Source organism: Pangasianodon hypophthalmus, chromosome 26 (assembly GCF_027358585.1).
Source record: "Pangasianodon hypophthalmus isolate fPanHyp1 chromosome 26, fPanHyp1.pri, whole genome shotgun sequence".
NCBI lineage: Eukaryota > Metazoa > Chordata > Actinopteri > Siluriformes > Pangasiidae > Pangasianodon > Pangasianodon hypophthalmus.
Genome location: NC_069735.1, coordinates 9,390,680 through 9,411,158, shown reverse-complemented (window position 1 = coordinate 9,411,158; position 20,479 = coordinate 9,390,680). Strand labels below are relative to the sequence as shown.

The 20,479-nt window shown below is 35.1% G+C and overlaps 1 protein-coding gene across 1 annotated transcript in view; it reads left to right on the top strand.

The window, feature by feature from the left end:
- The window catches only part of sorcs3a (sortilin related VPS10 domain containing receptor 3a), a 244,440-nt gene extending 225,814 nt beyond the window's left edge, over positions 1–18,626 (top strand). The window contains exons 22-27 of the mRNA XM_053229891.1: positions 430–542; positions 3,999–4,130; positions 5,369–5,468; positions 7,177–7,282; positions 9,066–9,226; positions 10,799–18,626. Of these exons, the coding sequence (XP_053085866.1) occupies positions 430–542; positions 3,999–4,130; positions 5,369–5,468; positions 7,177–7,282; positions 9,066–9,226; positions 10,799–10,857 (671 nt within the window). The 3' untranslated portion in view covers positions 10,858–18,626. The remainder of the gene's footprint in view (positions 1–429; positions 543–3,998; positions 4,131–5,368; positions 5,469–7,176; positions 7,283–9,065; positions 9,227–10,798) is intronic.
- The last annotated feature ends 1,853 nt before the right edge of the window (positions 18,627–20,479 follow it).

Sequence of the window (20,479 nt, the reverse complement as noted above, 5' to 3'; positions counted from 1 at the left end):
GAAAGAACATATTTTTGAGATGGATGGGGTTCATTGGATAGAAGAAATTTTTGAGATGGATGGATGGATGGGGTTCATTCAGTAATTAAGGGTGCTTAGCTTCAATAACAAGGGTTCAACTTGGCACCATTCCTGATATGGCAATACACTGTAATGAGTTCCACTTAGAACCTATAAGGGTTCCTCCAAAACAACATCCAGATAACCCTTTAATTTTCTAAAATTTCTAAGATTATTAATAATTAAGATAATTAATTCTGAGAATACTATCTTATAGTATCTAGGATAAATGTGAATCTTTCAATGTTGTTCAGTAAAGAGATCTTTAATTTGGCAGAGCAATTTAGCTGTAAAAAATGAGACAGGATATGGGAGTGCAAAGTTAATCTCTTTTCTCTCTCGCGTTTTTTTTTTTCTTCTCTGTGACAGAATTCTTTAAATCCCTGCTTTTATCGTTTTCTCCGAATCTGGACGAGGCCAATCCTGACATCCCGGAGTGGAGGCACGATGTAGGCAGGATAATTAAAAAGGCTGTGCTCCAAGTAAGTGTGAATCTGTTACAGTCTGCTCAATTGTTCACTTGGTCATTCTCTGTTTCTGGAGAATCTTGTACTTTTACTTTTGCTTCTCCAGCATTCACTGTTGCAAAATTCTTTAAAAACTTCTGAAACAGCCTCTCTCTCTCTCTCTCTCTCTCTGTTGGGTATGCCTTAGTTTATCACCACAGGTAGGCAGATGAGTACCTCACTCCAGAGATAGGCAGATGATTACAAATGCGTCTTTTCCCGAGGATGAAAAGAGCTCTCGCATGGAGTAAATCTTAAGCAGCATCCGTAGTTAATGCAAATGTCAGTTGCCGCACTCCGATCATGCTTGAGCTCGATTTCCTCTGCTTTATGAAGAGCCAAAATCCTTGTGCATAAAGATAATGAGCTGAATGGAAAGCAGGAGTGGAAAAAGTGCTGGACGAGAGATGCTAATGGAATTATATGCAATCAACCCAGTATTGAACACACTAGTGCTCACGGTTTCTGTATTTCTCTGTATCTCAACCTGTGCAAACGTGCTGATACACACAGAACCTGCAAATCTCAAAAATCTGAATTACAGGAACTGGATATAACAGAGTGAAGGGTGTGAGATTAAGTCAGGGTATGAGTCGGGTGGTGTGTAAATGTTATTCCCAGTGAGTTTCTATTTCTGTTATCTATGAACTAGGTCTTATTATACCACACTGCTTTTGAATTCCCAAATCTGATTGGTTAAAAGATGTTGATTAATTTTCTATAACAGCAGCTCTGACAGTGCTGGTTATTAATCAAATCACAGGTTTATATTCATGCACTCGTTCTTATACGTTACCATAGTAACAACTTACACAGGGAGTTGTATGGCGGACACTCCACATAACTTAAACTAATAATCAACTGATTTTTTTTTGGAAAAAAAAACGTTATTTGTGTCGTTATTTAACAAAAAAAACATAATTGTTGAAACTTTCTGTAAAGAGACTTTTTTTTTTTTTATCGAAAGAGTCTCTAGTGTCAGAGCTTTGTAAAGGCCACGTTATACTTGATGCAAGACTTTATGTGCAATTGCAGAAGCAGCATTGTTCACATACTCACCTGCGTATATTATGTACATCTGGAGGATTAAAAGCGACATCCACTAGATGGCAAGGCAGACTCAAAACATCACTGCCTGTCAAGCTTCGTTTGTCTTTAAAACTTTACACCGCTGTTATGACTGTCATCATGAGCTGCATCTCAAATTGAAAATGCTGACCTGACATTCAAAAGTATTTCCTAGTCCAGAAGACTAATACACTAAACAGACCTTTTGGTAGATTTTAAGGCTAAATGAGAGGTTTTTAAAATTCAAATACTAACCAATACACAGAAAACATGTACTCATGTTCAGTCAGTTGCAGACAGTGTCACAGTTATATACTGCCCCCACTATTTATGTTGGTATTGCACCACACGGACACTTAATGTTTATTTCTGAGGACTGCACAAGCGAAAATCCAAACCACTGAAGAATATGTGCAGCAGCCATCTTGCGTACTCTTAATTTTAAGCAAGTATAAACCAGTCTTAACAGTAAGTATGTTTTTCAGTAAAATGTCCTGAGTCCTCAACACTTTGACTTTCTGGTTTTAAGAAACCAACTTGCATTTTTTTTTGTCTTATTAACTTGAAGAGGGAAAAACAGGGGAATGGGATGATTGTTTCTTGCTGCTATAACACTAACATTAACCTTCATGTCTTTTATACAACTTGAGTCATTGAGAATTCTTCCAACCCTATATGAATTCTCTCATTATGGGAATTCAGTCTTCAAATATTCTTCATTATTTACACAGTTGAATATAAATAGGTATAATTTACAACACAAGAGATTACACCCTGTATGAAATAAAGTGTGTAATCTCTTGTGTTCTTGTTCCTCTGGCACAGCTCCTAAGACAAGATATATTTATGGGTCTTACGAAGTGATTATTTTTCTTCATTCAGTTCCAAGGCTTTATCTACTCCTTATAGACAAATAGGGTTATTTTCTTTAGTTTTTCTTTAGTTTAAACTTTGCCATTTTTTTTTGTCATAAAAAATGTGCAAATAAGTTTTCAAAACAGATCTTGGCAAACAGAGTAGAGATGCAATACAAAATCAAGGTTGATAAGCAAGCAATGACCAGAAACAGTTGGTAATATAACCAAGCACAAAGGATAATCCAAAGAGTTAATCAACAAACTAAGTAAGGGTCTAGAACATGGCAAGGCAATCAGAAATAATCAAGGCTAGAAACTTAGGAATGGCAAGATTTTGCAATGAGTTAACTGATCAACGTCTCAAAGCAGGAAGTGTCCCAGAAGTGTCCTCTACTGGTGGGTAGTGGGAATGTCCTGAATTTGTGTTACAATCTTACTACATTCTCTGAGGCTCTGAGTCTGCTTCAAAGGTCAAAACGCTTTTTATGACAATGAGTTCCTTTAAACATCTCAGGATATCAAAAAGAGAACCCATAATCCACACCACTGAGCTGTAGCTCTGAAGGAGTATTTGTGGCCTGGTGCCTGAGGGCTAAATTTCTGAACTTAGTTCAGTGCTCAGTTCAGCTTTTAGAAGGATTTGATAAATCAAGAACTGAATGTAGAGCAGCCTCTTCTCTGTGAGAGAGATAGATAGATCAGCCAGCACCCAGACTGATGGCCTTTACCAGCAGGCTAAATTCAGATCATTTTCAGCACTGGCTTTCATTCCCTCTCCTTGCTAATGGGAGAACTCTGTGTGTTATGGAGGTGATTATGTCCTTGCAAGGCCTCAGGGACTGATCTTCACTTGCCACCACATGTTACATAATTACCTTGTGCCAAAGCAGCATATTCCACCTCATGTTGAGAAATACTCTTACCATTCACATTGAAATGGCAAGTAAATGTACTTCCAGAAGAGGAACTAAGAAGGACTCATCCCTGCAACCCAAAAAAAAAAAAAAAAAAAAAATATATATATATATATATATATATATATATATATATATATATATATATATTTTTTTTTTTTTTTTTTTCACCCTTTATAACACTGGGAAAAATTTATTGTACGAAAGCTAAATTACACTAAAATGAAAGATTTCCACTCAAACAGGCTATTTCCCCCATTCTTCTAGCGAAAAAAAAATCATTCTGCTTAGAACTACTTTTTAAAATAATGCCATCTTCCCTGGAAAATTGACATTTATTTATAAATAAATAATTATAAACATATTGCTATTCTTAATACACCAACAACAGTTCAATACAAGAACTTCTTTTTTTTTCCTTTGCTGTCAGTCCCCAGGAACCTTAAACATGTTCTGTTTCCCTGAGGCATAAATATGAGGTTGCACACATGTAAAATTCTTTTTGTGACGATTACCTTGGGAAAAACCAAAGAATAACTTAAGAGACAGATGTTTAAATATCTACCATCAGATCCTCTCTTTTCTTCTTTTAGATAGCCGATATTCCTGCCGAGCAGCTCCTGGTGGCGGTTTTCCCTGGACTTCCAACAGCTGCTGAGCTTTTCCTGCTTCCCAGCAAGAACCAGTCAGACAGCAGGAAAGGGAGCGAGGAGGATCTGGAACAGGTCAAGTACATTATATACATTGTATTTTGGAAGTGGTCATCCAAAATGCTTTTGAATATCAGATGATTTATAATTTATAATCTACTGCACAAATAATGATGCCATCAAGGTCAATTGTATAAATGAGTGAAATAATATAAATTTCCAAAATGTTTATTCTCCGGCACCTCTACATCATCTAAAACTGACTCGTCCTCACTTCCTGCATTATTGATTCACTCCTCAATATGATCTAACTCATCCTCTCTGTCTATAGGAATATCTTCTTTTTCTTCATTTCCATGTCCATGTTCTGAGCAATCCACTATTGTAAAATAAAATTGGAATAATATATTTCTTCTTTGTAAAAATTGCACAGGGAATAGTCATATCACCTTAAGAAAGAAATTACGCAAAAGAAATTATTAATTTTTTCATACATACAAATTTTATTGAACAAAAATACAATATTTGTTTACGAAAACAACATTTAAGCAATGCCACAAAGTTCTTTCAGTGCCAGTGATTTAATATGTATTTCACATGTGTGCCTTAGAGCTATACAGATTATTGGTGAATAATAGAAATTTGCAGAGGTCTTAGAAGTGTGGCTCGAAATGTAGTTCAGTATGAAAAAGAGGAAGGAGATATGTCATGTCTTCATCTGCAATTACATAACTTATACAATAAAAAGGACAATTCACAAATAGTTTAATTCAAGTGCTCAAAAAATTCAGATAAATTAAATGTTGCCGTATGGAAACGGTGTGCAGTAGAGGGTTAATTACTGAAAGCCCAAATAAATATAAATAGGCAGATTTTACACAAAACCAATTTTGTTTCATATATAGTGGATATACAACTATTTCAGCATACAAAGTCATAATGAGTTGTTACAGAACCATGTTTTGCCATGGTCAAGATATGATTTGCCAAGTTTCAAGTGGAAGAACTCGAGTTGCCTGCACAGAGCCCTGACCTCAACCCCACTGAACATCTTTGAGATGAACTGGAACGCTGACTGCACCCCAGCCCTCCTTGCCCAAAAATCACTAATACTCGTGGCCGAATGAGCACAAATCCTCACAGGCACACTCTGAAATCTAGTGGAAAGCCTTCTTAGAAGAGTGGAATTTAAGGCAGCAAAGGGGGACTAAATCTGGAATGGGATGTTCAACAAGGTGTCAGGGTATAGTGTAGGTGGCTGTGTCTATGTTTGTAACTTTTCTTTTTAAATCAGTACCATTCCTGTTCCACAGATCTCAGAAATCCTTGCCAATGCATTGAACCAGAACCTGGTAGAATTTGAGCTGAAACCAGGATCCGGAGTTATCGTTTACATCACACAGCTAACATTAGGTAAGACCGATTTCGATTAGTCTTATTATTACCCTTTAAACTCATGTGATTTATCAAATGTCTGTACATGCCTTTGCTCATTAGCAACCCAGTACTTATAACTTCTACTGTTTAATACATATTTTGCTACACATTAAAGTAGGCACTAGGGAATATGAAATACATATTGAGCTAAACGTTAAGAGAATGGTGACACAAAATGTTCATCATTATTTTCTCAATTATTTACCCAACATATTCACTAATAATTATGTGTACAAATGAAGCAATTCAGAATTAATGATTAGACATTTCAAACTAAAAAGTTGAGGAATACTGGAGAGGTGGAGTCTAACTGACAATAAAAGATCAATGTAGACAGTGAGAATGAGGTTAAATGTCTGTACTGTAGGGCTGTAGTCCAATCCTTTCAAGTCCAAGCTTTTACTAGTTGCCACAGATGATTTTCTAGAAGTAATTACTTCTTGTAAAACTGTGTGCATGTGAAAAGAAAAGACAACGCAAACATTATCTTTACAAACTCTTAGTCAAGACCAAGACCATATTTAGTGAGACCAAAGGTCAATGTAGAGAAAAGTCCAAGTACAAATGTTAATAAGTCAGAGACTTGGGTTCCTACAGCCCTACTGTTCTGTACTTTTTCATGTTTAATATCCACATTTTCCCTTTAGTACTTTCCAAATGACACCAGTTTAGGATAAATAAAGTATAATGTTTGCCATAACTACCTTTTTAAATTCTCCTGTGATGTTATCATTGTATTATTTCCTGGTATTGGCTTGTATTATGAAATCGATACATTTCCTGTTCACCATCTGTCAGATATCTTTTATTTGTTCTGAATGCAGATTCAGTTGGGTGTAATTATGTTGATTATTTGGTCCTTGAGACCAGCGAGGCTTGTCAGTGCTGAAAAAAAACACTACCATTGATTTCAGATGTGATTTTATAACATAATTATATAATTACCCATCTGCAATTCGACTCGACAGGCATTCAATTTTCCTCCAAAAGTGAAAGAGTCCCTAAATGGGAGTAGGTTTTAAAGTGTTATTTAACATGTCGATCGGGTGCACAAATTGAATGAGTGGTTTTTGCTGCACATTTGGCAGCACCTATAAAAATGGCCTGCGGTTACAATGCACAGTTCCTTGCAGTGACCACAGGATCACTAGGAACTACCTGACCTTAGCACTGTAGGACATATGGCTTTGTGCATTTACCATGACACACTGCCTATTTGAGTGGCCAGAACCACTGGATTTCCCCTTAATTTTTCAGCCTTGAAAGGTCTAAAAAGCCTTCAAGCTGCTCGGGAAAAGGTCAGTGGCATCATTGGGCTGTCTGTCAAAAATCCAGCAGGCTGAAGAAAATATAGCAGAGTCTTAATGGCAGAGATTCATGGAGTGTCTCAATGCAGAAACATTTCCGCTGGGATTTTGTGAAGTGGAGACGAGCGAGATACATCTATTTTCAATGGCAGATCTTGGGTCTCGGGGGTTAAGTCAGTTTTATGGCTATTTGGCATAATAGTGATGTCATGTTGTTATAACTTTTAGAGACAAGGTTCAGCAACTTGGCAATGATTTGTGCCACATTACTGTTGGAGAGCTATTAAGAGTTGACATTGAGGTTCAAAAATATGAATAGCTGAGCAAATGTTTCATCATAAATAACATGTTCTCTGTTCTCTTTTTCTTTCTCTTAGCTCCACTGGTGGACTCAATCCCTAGACACAGCAGTTCTGCCATGCTGATGCTCCTCTCTGTGGTGTTCTTGGGTTTAGCTGTGTTCCTCATTTACAAATTCAAGAGGTATGACAACATGCATGTGACCTTGCCTAAATACAGCTTTTATTCTTCAAAAAGCTCACACATTTGAATTCCTGTAATGAGTTTCTGAAATCTAGATTTAGATTCCTTGTTTCTGGACTTTCCGATATCTACAAAGACAGAGTCAAATTAGTTCCTAAGCATAATTTACAGTGTATGGTAATATTGTAATACAACTGCAACCAGTTAGCATAAACAAAATCTATAGCAAAAGACAAACATACAGTAAATGCATCAAGACATCTAAAGACTTTGAATGGTTATGATTTTGTGATGTAATACGGTATTACATGGGCAAAGCATTCAGACACCAGACTATTCTTCTTTCTATTCATTAATAAGTGCTTGAAGATGAAAGCTAATAGGAGATTCAAAGTAATTAATCAGGATAATAGTCAGAAGTATCTGCGTTCAGGAATTAAACCCAAAGTAATGTAAGAGAAGTGATCAGTGTAGGATGGAGGTAATTAGTATGCATGTAGCAAAAGCAACTAATCAAATTAATTGCTACTTTTCTTTAATATGCAGCAGTTGTATTTTCAAAGTAACACTTTTAATTATTTAGTTCAAAGTAATTCACACTTATTTATTGCATGGATTATATTTATTAAGTGGCATATTGCCTCTGTTAACCGTGAAGCTCTGGCAAATGTGGAAAGTGGACTTGGTGAGAGATATGATAGAGTACTTATTACTTAGACCAGGCATGGCATGTTATTATTCTCAGCTTTCACCTAATAATATTAGAATGCAAACCTATTGAAAGTATGCATTCATTTTTTGTATTGCAGTTCTTATTTTAATAACAAATAAAGCAATAGATGAATGAATATGCTCTAATTTGCATATTGCTTCACTCAGAAATGACTGGATTTCATCTTTCAGGGATGAAACACCAGATGGTCTGACTTTTTCATAGTAGTTACTGTTATCACCCCAAAGTTGAATATTTCCCAGTTCATGTCCCAAAGAGTTTTATTTGACTTATACCACAGCAATTTGCATATAAGAAAGGCAAATACTTTTTATCTGTTTGTGGTTACGTTTAATGTTGTGGAATGTCCACAAAACAAGTTACTTCCCATTATCACTTACATTATAATAGCTATAAACAGTTGTTCCCCAACAGCTTTGATTTGTTTTGTCTCTTGCAGTTAATGATACATGTGACAGAGAAAGCCCTCTGTTCTGAAGACTTTCCCATTTCAGAAAGCTTAAAGTTACAGACTGGTACCTCTGACTGGTACAAAGCACTAACACTGGAGACTCATTCCAAAAATCTCCTCATAGAAAACTTAGAATGAACACATTAATATAAACTTGACATTTAAATCATGACACATTCGAGCTGTGGTGTTATAGAAAACCAATCTTCTGACCAATCAGGATTGAGAATTCAATAGGGCTGTGGTATACGTAATGTTTAGATATTATTTTAGAAAATGGCTTTCCTTTCGGCATAGGATATAAATATTATCTAATAACTTCTATGCGCACATTTTTAACTGTCCCTTGCCTCTTTCATATCCTCTGAGCAGCTTTTGGATCTTCTTAATTGTAATTCTCAGCTCCCCTGTAGCCAACCTCCACACATTCTCCCTGACATGCCTTATAACGCTTTCGTTTTTTTAAAAAAATTGTAGATAGATTGCAAAAACAGAGGTACATTTTCCTTTTTTCACAATCCCAGGGTTGCTAAGTTGTAACATGGTCTGGAAAGTGGTGGGAATATAACGTTTGTAAACAGCCGTTCCTTATTTTTCAGAAAAATTCCCTGGATTAATATATATGCTGAAGTGAACCAAGAGAAAGAGCAGGAGATGATCGGCACAGTGGGTCAGAACGACACAACACCCAAAATTAAGCTCAGCGAGTTCTCCAGCCCCAAAGAGCTTATGGAGAAGGACTTGGAGGTCCGTGTTAAACGTGAGTGAATCATTTTCATATATGAATTCTTTACTATTAACAAACATTAAAATGTGTGAACATTTCTAACGGGATCTTCAATGTAAACGTCAGCTCAGCTGACAATTTTAACCACAGAAAATGCTTCAAGATTAAAAGATCATCTATTATAAGTAATTAAGAGGAACATCTGAAGCTTAAGATGATGATTAGGGTGAACTCAGTAGGCCCTGGTGGACTAATTTCCAATGTGGCTCCATTTCTGTTATCATGTAATTGTTTAATAACTGCAAATTTGGTTTTAATCACCTCTAATGAGCAATAAGTACAGGGGAATAGTGATGATGCAATTAAATGGAAACAAGATTAAATACAAATTGCAATCTCATCAATGTGTAGATGTGATCAATAATGCAGTGAGTTCAAATAGATAGTCTATACAAATCATAAGAATTGTGTGCAGTCCTTCACTCTTAGGGGAAAAAAGGTACTTCAGAAGCTTCAACAGTGAGTTAAAGGATCTTTGCACCCTGAATGAGTTTAACCTAGAGCCCATTTTGGAAAGGAAAGCCTCTGTTGTAGGGTTTTATCCAGGACATTTAAGGATTCCTCCAGAACTCCTAAGGTTCTAGATTTCCACTTGAGTTGACATGAACTACAGTTATGCATTATGGAAGAGATGTTTTCCATTGAAGAAATGGCTTGTAAATTGGGAGAAAGATGGGTAACTTCTAAAGCTAGTCACCATTTAAATACAGCGCCTTGCATAAGTATTCATCCCCTTGAACTTTTCCATATTTTGTAGTGTTACAACCTGGAACTGAAATGGACTTTATTGGGTTCTCTTACCATTTACACAATATAGCTAATGTTTGAACATTTGTGCCACAGTTGTGCTATATTCTTTCCATTTTTTGAATACTGTATATAATGGTTCTTTGATGGATGTTCAAAATTTTGGATATTTTTATAACCAAACCCTGAATGATACTTTTCTAGAACTTTGTCCCAGACCTTTTCTGATAGCTCCTTGTCTTCATGATGATGATTGTTTAGGCATACTTGCTAACAAATTGTGTCCTTCCTGTGAGAGGTATAATTCCTTATACAGTAGTTAGACTCCATTCAACTAATTATTGACTTCTGATGGCAACTGCTTGCACCAGAACTAATTTCACAGCAACAGGGCTGAATACTTATGCAATCCTAGCTTTTATGTTATGTGTAAATGTTTTGCAAATTAGATTGATTTCCCCCTTACATAAATATTATGGCCTATTTTTTGTAGATTCATTATGTATAATCCCAATTAAGTGCATTTCAACACCACAAAATGTTCAGTAGGATGAATATTTATGCAATGCACTGTAGCTAAACTGTTTTTTTTCCCTTGAAACCTAAATCAGGAAATATTGCAAAGTAGATATGTTTTAATAATAATTGCAGTCTCTCCGCAGTATACAGTTTGTAAAATCATAGCTAGCCGTAAGACTCTTTGCTAAGCGATTAGTGTGTTTTTTGACTTGGAGCTTTAAAAGTTTCTTCTTATCTAATATAAACCTGTCCTTGCATTTTTTTCCCCCTTATAACCAGGTGGAATGATCAATGCCTGCGAAAGCACAAGAGAGATTCCCAACTGTACAAGTGTCTGAATGAAACAAGACAAGTTGGAAGTGCAGTGTAATCAAGTGTACAGAAGTGTTGTCATTTTGAGAGTTCTGTATGTTCTCCTTCATTTTGTAATTTCAGAAACAGTCATTGTTAATAGTTTTCTAAGGACCTCGTTTATACAGATTTGCATGGATGTCTTGTTTGATAAGATCTATGCGGAAAATCTAAATGCTTAATGAGACCTTTTTAATGATGATTAAAAACATTGCTTGTTTTGGAGAGAAAATGAGGCGCAGACGCAAGTTGAGAGCAAACTAGTCTTTTGTCCTTCTTGACTATATAAAAAAAATCTGTAACTTTGCAATGTATTGATGGCAAAATACACACTTCATAGCAGTTTCATTATGTTAATGACATCTATTACAGAATCAGAATGTATAAAATATAGCTGTAACATGAATATCAGTTTTTCCAGAATTTCTGTTACAGAATTAACTGTTCATTGTTTCAAACATCGGTCATTTTATAGAAGGTAAATCCTGTTGAAAAATGTTTAGTTGGCAGGGAAAAGATGCTGTGCTAAGTCCAGAATATCTGTTTAGTCTTGTGCACAGGAGTTGCGTGAGTTGTTGGGCTGCAATGTAAATTGATCATAAAACCTTATTAGTTTAAGTGAGTTTGACTAATGAGTTTTTTCAAAGAGTTTTTTGTGATCAATTTTTCTTAGTTTTCAGTAGATAGCCAAAGTCATCCAGGATTTGTAATGTTGCTCATTTTTCACAACACAAATAAGCAACTGACAGCAACACAACATCAAATGAAAAAGACCAACATCCATATAGGCAGGATTTGTTAACAAGATTATATATAACATATAATATGATATAACATGAGAATTTTAAATAATGCCATAAGAAGCTTTGATGCTTCACCTTAATTACACTTTTTTTTCATGAAGCTATTCAGCTATAAAGATCTTAAAAAGAAGAGAGAGACAGAAGCAGTGCATCGCTGGAAAGTAAAAAGCTTAGACTGGCACTTGGCAAAGATCGTAGAAAATAAACTATGTTGAATATTTCTCAGATATGAAATATATGTATTATTATTAACTTCTCCAGAAATATTTATTATTTTCTATCTAGATTTTTTTCTTAAGTAAATTTTGCCCCATTTTCTCCCAATTTGGTCATTTGACAAATCCCGCCCACTAGCTAACTCTCACCTACCACAGTGATATAGTGAACGTTCTTCTTTTGCACCATTTGGGAACCTTTTTTTTTTTAATAACTTCTTTTAGAAAATGAATGAACTTGTCTTAATGCACAGGCATATAATTTTGTTTTGTTTTAGGAAATAAATGCTTAAAGGCAATCAGTGCTGTACCAGTTTCACTGGATCAAGCTATAATAATATAAGGGCAATTCCAGCATCATCGATGTGACATTTGCACTCACAATGGCAAACAAAATGGCTAAGGATCATTGAATCAATTTGCATATATTGTCATTTATCATCTTAAAGACAGTGCAGACAACTCTTAAAACATCATGTATCGATTTACATGTTTCAAATACATAGCAGTTTATCAGCATTATGGGTGTGACATCAAGCAGACACTTTTGTAGGAGACTACACATTTTCTACAGGCTCTGAATTGCAGGTCTATATGTATAAACATGAAACAGACTTGAATGAACACAAAAAAGAAATAAAATTGTGATATGGCTTGTCTAAACGAGTACTCCATATATTTGATGCATAAACGATGCAATTTTCTCTATAAGAGAAGTTACATACAGAAAAATATAGATATAAGTGAACATTTTTCCATTTGTGTGGAAAAATGCGCCATTTGTGTGGAATTGCCCAGTGATAGGTTCAATCTTATAAACATTTTTGAATGTTTTTATAATAAGAAATATATGATAGTTTGGATTGTACTCAAGAACAATATAAATAAATGTGGAATTGCTTCCTTGTTCACCATTTTCAAGGTGAGATGAGAATTTTGGAGGTGAGCTAGCTACAAAATTCTTTATACTTGAGAGATAACAATTGGCTAGCAGTGAAAATACTTTAACTCTAGAAAGAATCTAAGGAGATGTGGCATTATCTGAGTGCTACTTAGTGGCACTTATTTTATTTATTTAATCATTTTTGCCAAAGCCATTACCATCTAGGGAAATACATACATAGTTTTGATATATTGCTTAATATATTTATATATATATATATATATTTAATATATATCATTAATATTGCTTTTGTTGAAGTTTAAGGCCAGATCAACAATAAAAATTCACATTAACAACTTTATCAATTAATGTCAAGCACAAACAGGGAAAAATAAAATCAAAGTATATAGTTAGCAAAAACAAACTAGCATATATCACTAGCAGAATGCTAGGAACAAGACTTCTTTAGCCTGGGTTATTTATGGGGAGCATGCTGATTGGGAATAGGTGTTGGTGATTAGTAGTCTTGGGGAACTAGAACGAGGTAGCTGATCATGTGACAGGTCATGTGGCTGGAATTGTGGTTTGTTGTTTGGCTGAGGATTCTGGGAAAAGGCCTTATTTAATTGCAGCCTTAATTAATCATTCACATGCATTTGTATAGCAATATACTGCTGTAAGTATTATATATAGTTAAAGTCCTGTAGATTAACAATAAGAATACTGTATTTGAGTGCGTATTTAATTGGATGTGATGCCAAAACATTGATTGCTGTCAAAATTAATATGCTTTAAATCCTTTATTAAACAAACTGAAAGACTCTCATGCAATGGCAGCAGCACTGGAGATTTAGTTCATGTCATCCATCTTTAACACTTTTTAATTTTATTGTTGTTATCTTTACAGGTTTTTATTTTTGTCTTGTTTCATAAGATATTAAGTGAACGCCTTACAGAAACAATGCCTTATTGCCATATTATGTGTTTTGCCATCAAAACATGTCTACTTCAAAACACAACTTAATTCCTACACATTAAAGCAAAGGCTATTGTATAAAGACATATGATAAAGTATTTCTATCAAAATGATAATCAGTTCTATTGTTCGTTTGTTTTCTATCAAATATTGTGTCATGTCTCCCAGGGAACAGCTTTGAACTGTATCATAGTCTCGATAGAGCTTCAGATTTTCATCTCTCTGTATATACAGCGCATATGCTGTCACTTTCACATGCTCCTATTGTAAATATAGTGGCAAAGACTAAACTGTGAACCTTAACACAGTAAAAAAAAGTGTTGAGTTTACTTTTTATGGAATCATTGATCGTTTTGACAATGTCCTTGACATGTGCATGTTATTTACAAGGACGTGATTTACAGTATGTGTTGTAGATAGTAAGCAAGCACTGTAAATAGTTCTTTTTTAGTCATCCATGTTGGGAGTCAGTTTTGTTTGTAATTTTACATATTACATATCTGGTCTTATATATCCTGGTCTTTCCCTGTTGCTCACCTCTTTGACATAGAAATAAGCGAAATTCTGTTTAGCGAAAACTATTTGGGAAACAAGGGCATTTTAAAATGTAAAATAACAGCAGTAAATTAAACATTTACACAAATAAGGAAATACTTGATAATACTAGTTAATTTTCTGTGTATTGCTAAACATTCTGAACTATTACTTCTGCTACTGTTCTAGTTTATATGGTTTAATGCAAAGTATCAAATTTTCTATGTGAAAGAGGTAATGCTTAAGTATCATTTACAGATATATTTACACTACTATAAAATTTTACAAAGTTTTACAAAGAATTGAATGCCCCAATACTTCAAGTAGCCATCACCTAATAAGCCAGTTGTTTGCCCATCTAGTATTCACATTCATCATTTACACCAATCAGCCATAACATTAAAACCACTGACAGGTGAAGTGTATAATATTGATCATCTCACAATCTTACAATGGCACCTGTCAAGGGGTGGGATATATTAGGCAGCAAGTGAACAGTCAGTTCTCGAAGTTAATGTGTTGGAAGCAGGATAAATGGGCAAGCATAAGGATCTGAGCGACTTCGACAAGGGTCAAATTGTGATGGCTGGATGACTGGGTCCAAGCATCTCCAAAACGGCAGGTCTTGTGGGGTGTTCCTGGTATGCAGTGGTTAGTATCTACTAAAAGTGGTCCAAGGAAGGACAACCGGTGAACCGGTGACAGGGTCATGGGCGCCCGAGGCTCATTGATGCACGTGGGGAGCGAAAGCTAGCCCGTCTGGTCCGATCCCACAGAAGAGCTACTGTAGCACAAATTGCTGAAAAAGTTGGCTATGATGAACACAAGGTGTCAGAATACACAGTGCATCGCAGCTTGCTGAGTATGAGGCTGCGTAGCCGCAGAAACATCAAAAATGCCTACAATGGGCACAGCACACCTTCAGAGGTCTTGTGGAGTCCATGCCTCAAGGGGTCAGAGCTGTTTTGGTGGCACAAGGGGGACCTACACAATATTAGGCAGGTGGTTTTAATATCATGACTGATTGCTGTATATGGCTTGTTACATTTTTGTTTTTTTACTGCGTTTCTGTACCTCTTCACCATAAGGTCAAGGTAGAAGTTGCCCATCCACGCTAATGTGAAAGACGTAAAAACGTCTCTCATCTATAAGTCTGTTTATAGAGTCCAAATTATAATTTGCTGTGTGAGTTCACAAGAGTTCACACTGCACATAATTAAACTAACCAAAACGTAAAAATGGGACATCCTTGTAAAACTTGTTTTTTTTTTTTTTTTTTGCACTTGCCAGTGTTGACATAAAAAAAGAAGATGCATTGTACGTTTTAATAAATTTTTAATTACATTCAGTGTTTTGCAATGTCCCTGAAACAGGTTAGTTCCAGATAGCACTTATGTTATAGCCTCTGTAAACATTCATATTCAGTCATTCCATTTCTCTCTCTCCTGAAGTTAATAAGCTTGTCATGTTACAGAGAAACCCGAAAATGCAAAGCCTTCTGTCCTGAACACTGTCCCGTGTTGGAAAACTTATACTTATAGCTCTACCTTTACCCGAATATTACATAGCGCTAACACTGGAGACTCCTTCCAAAAATGTAAACCTGCGATTTATTTTGCAGCCTGAACTACACTGTCTAACCAATCAGAAACGAGAATTCATCAGCGCTGTGGTATAATGTATGTTAAGATATATATATATTTCTCTCATTATGTTTGATAAGATTAATGTTGGAATACACTATGGTTTATAATGGTTTATCAATAAACAACTATCGACCACTTTATTAACAACACCTGTAAGACTGCTCATTCATGCAATTATCCAGTCATGGGGCAACAACGCAATGTATACCAGAAGCAGATACAGGTCAAGATCTTCAGTTGGCCTTCACATCAAACATCAGAATTTGGGAAAAAATATCATGTGCCAAATCTAGTGAATGGCAGTTCTGTGAGTGGAAAGGTCTTATTGATGAGAAAGGTCAGAGAAGAATGGTGAGAGAATGGTTAGAAGTGTTAAATAACTACTCTTTATAACCGTGCTGAACAGAAAAGTATCACAGAACACACAAAATGTCAAACTTTAATAAATAAATGCATGAATGAGCGGGTGTATAGCTGTTTCTTTTAAAGTGGGCGGTGAGTGTATAAATTATGTAGTCTGTTCAATCTGAACCCTAGTGTGATTGACAAGTATGAACACTAGAGTCAAACCAAAATAACCAATCTAAGATCACCTGTGAGAGGTGGGCTCAGTCAGAGTCTAAGCAAACCCTTTGGCATTGGATTGCAGTGAAGACGAGTCAGCTTCGATTGGAAGGATACCACACATGCTGTGTATTATCTTTTTCAAAAAAAAAAAAGTATATATATATATATATATATATCTACTGATTTAGCGTATCTGATTTTACTTACTAAGGAAGGCTCATTTACTGTATCCTCTTTTCTACTCAACTACAATGCACTTTCTTCTTCTTTCTTTCTTTTTTTTAACAGTGCAAGCATCAGGTAAACATATTACAGGTTATCCTGGATTCTATCTAATTATCACAAACTCTACTAGCAAGCTATTTCCTGCCAAAAAAAAAAAAATGCATGCATGAGCAGCAATCCATGCATGCTGAAGTCAGCATGTAATTACAGTTTAACAGACAGAAAAGCAGGACTGACACTCAGAGCTCAGTATACCTTTGCTCATTAAAACCTGGCACTTTTCTCTTAGCATGCTCCTTCATCACAATTCTAACCCTTCATTATTCAGTAAGAGTGGCATATTCCTGTGTTTTCTTTTTCCATGTCAAACTTGCTGATTCATGTCTCTGTAAATTCGCACAGTATGGAAAAATACAGAGGTTAAGATTAGGGGCGAGTTTTCACAAATTTGAACTACATCATCCTTGCTTGTTGGAATTTGTACAGATTACAAATTGATATCTGGTTGGACATAAGTAGGGTCTCAGAATTGCAAATCTATAATAATTCTTTTATTATGAAAATGTCCTCGGTTCACACGAGCAAGTGACAAGTCGCTCATGTCAGTTGTAGTTTGTCTCATGTCTCCATTGTTGTTGCTTGTGGCTGAGAAGCAATAGGAGCCAAAATGTATGTAAGCCGATAGCTAACTAGTTAAATGCAAATTAAATAATGCACTAATTGTTTCACGCTAGGCTTCATACTAATTGTGTTGGCAAATTAGCAAAGCAAGCTAAATATACTAGCTGCATACGTTCACCAGAGGCACCAATGCTCTCTGCTACTTCCTTGCAAGCTTTACTTCATAACACACATTAATGCGCATTTAATGAGTGGTCATATATGACAGGGGAGCTATTTCCAGGTAGGAACTAGAGCTAATTAGGAAGTAAAGTTACTATATGAGTGGGGAACTGAAGAAACATTGGATCACACACACTGTAGGTTTGGTCTAAGGAATCATTTTTACTTCTAATAATGTACAACTTTTACTTCTAATAGCTAATATGCCTAAAATTGAGAAATTCTCTATTCACAAACATAAATTGCGTCTCAATGTCATGGACCTACATACAAATTGAATGAGTGAATGATCGTCACTTTGTCGCTTGCTAGTGTGAACCGACTAGAACTAAACCGAACTAGACTTTTAAGGGTTCACCTTGTTCCTTATCCTTTTTGTGACACTAAGGCCTACTACCGTAAATATAGATATGCTATAGGAATTAGGGTGTGAGGGATCTTTCAAAGGTAAAACAGTAAAAAGAGGATTATTTTTTCCTCCAGTTTTTGAGCTATCTTCAGTAAAGACCTTGAAGAGTTCATGTCTGCCAGCAATACTCTGTTTTTTTTTTTTTTCACACCATTTTTACTTTCAGGAGTCTGCTTCAACTCTGCATAAGCTGATACAATATGAATGATCATCTGGAAAGCCTGCTAGCATCTGTCACTGTCTTTTACGTCAGAATGTGCAGTGTTCAGGTTAAGCGTGTAGTAGTGATAACATTGTTCCTTGTAAGGTTTATTGGTTTTGTGAAGATATATACAAAATCGCTCACACTTTCTCGCTATTTTCTGTTTGTTTTCTCCACATGTTCATTTTTGATGTTATCTGATGTAATTGGCTTCACTTCAGTGGAGATCATTTCTTGGTACAGAGCAACATTTAGCAAAAAAAATTGACTGGAAATGTAAGAAGGCAGAGGAGCAATTGAGCTCCTGGTTGGTGTTGTTTATTGCAAATCGTTTCAATGGGCAACTGCATGGCTCATGATTACTGCTCAATAACATTTTTAGTTCAGCATTTCTATAAGAAATAACTGTCATTTTGAAATTGTTTCAAATAAATGTATTTTTGTACATCAGCTAATGAGACTGTGATTGCAAATTGTCAATTTTGTATGCATCAAAAACATGTGCATTCCCACTGACAGCCCATTGTTATTGAAGAGTATAATTTTCATACAGCACAATAGTGTAGCTTGCAATTAGTTCTGATTTGTACTTGCTGTCTCACTGCAGATTTTTACTGCAGGGAAGCTTATTTAGAACAACACTAGTTGCTGATATAATAATTGAAATCATCACTGCAGCTGATGTTTGGCCATACCCCCATTGCCACTGTAAGAATGATAAGAAATTGGCCAAAAATAATTTGATCTGTATGTTCTGTTCTAGTTTCAGTTTGTCTCATCCCTAATAAGTGTTCAAGGCAAGAAAAAAAGATTTAATGTACAACACATGAAATGCTTGAAAAGCCATTTTTGTTTGCTTTCAAAGCGCTGTAATAGTGAAAAAATTTAGAAAACACTTGAGTACTAAAGATGTAGTGTCTTATTCCCATTAAATCACAGCAATTTGTCTATTACCATTTTTAAATTTATTAATGAACGACATCATACTTTATCCATTTATATTTATATTTAATGTGTGGAATAATACTTAAAAAAAAAAGTAAGCATATAAGTAATGTGTTCTGTGAGCTGGAAAGTGAAGAAATTTCTATGGCTCCAATAAATAGACAAAATATTATATATTATAATAGAATGTATACCTAATATTTGAGTAGCTGGGTCATGTTAATAAAATAGCCAGTACTGAGGGGGTATGTGATTTATTTGTTTGTTTGTTTAGTAAGTTAGTTATTTTTATTTAATTATAATTTGTTATATCTATGAAGTTCTTGATGGAACCTCTTTACTGCTAAAGTACAAGTATGTAACATAAGGATTTCTTTTAATATAATTACATAAAGCACTTTAACTGCACACAAAGTCATTTTTCATCAAAGTCGATGGAAACCTGAACAGAAATGAATGTTCTCATCCTCCGGAAACTGGGGATGATTATAGCAGTCAGTCAGGATGTTGTAACACTCTGAGAATCTATTAAAAGGAAATAACTTCAATAACATAATTCACTCTGAACAAGCATTAGTGTAGCATTTAGTGTGGCATTAAACTCATAAGTGAAAATGTGGCTACAAGAAACACTCTACATTTTATTCTCTATTTTAGTTCAGAAAGTTTATATTTGTACTTGTATCATTTATGAGAACCTGGGATGTACTACCAAATGTTAAAAAGTGTGCAGTGGGTGACTGGGATGGAGAGAACAAGAGAAAATCCTGTAGAAAACAAAGTACATTCAATTACAGGAGTCAAGACATTGAGATATGGGAAGCTGTATCTGTCTTGGGTGCAAAGCTTTCTTCTGATTTATTGATACTGGGATTTACCATTTATCCAGGATATACAGAATGTCTCAATTGTGATTCTAAATGAGAAACAAACCAATCTCACACACAGCCACTGTTCAGAATGTTCAACTGAAAATAGCTGGTGTGGCAGATTAGGCACCAAAAAAAAAAAAAAAACCCTTATGAAATACACACTAAAGCCATCTTTTTATGGTTAATTGAAAAATAATAATTGATTAAATTGATTAATTAATAATAATAGATTTTTGTTTGAAGAAATGTTATATAGCAAATCAGCTGTGTGCATAGTAGGCCTGCTTTTTTTATTGCTATATTTTACTGCAGATAGTCTTACAACTGACCATAGTTATGGGGTAAATTGCACAATTTATGTCCTTGTGTTTGATATTTATTTATATTTAAAATGGCTAAATGTAGAGTGGTATAAATTGCATCAGTTTTGTTGTTGTTGTTGCTTTTTTATATCAAATTTTGGTTGGTTTAAGTGGTATGTTTTATGTG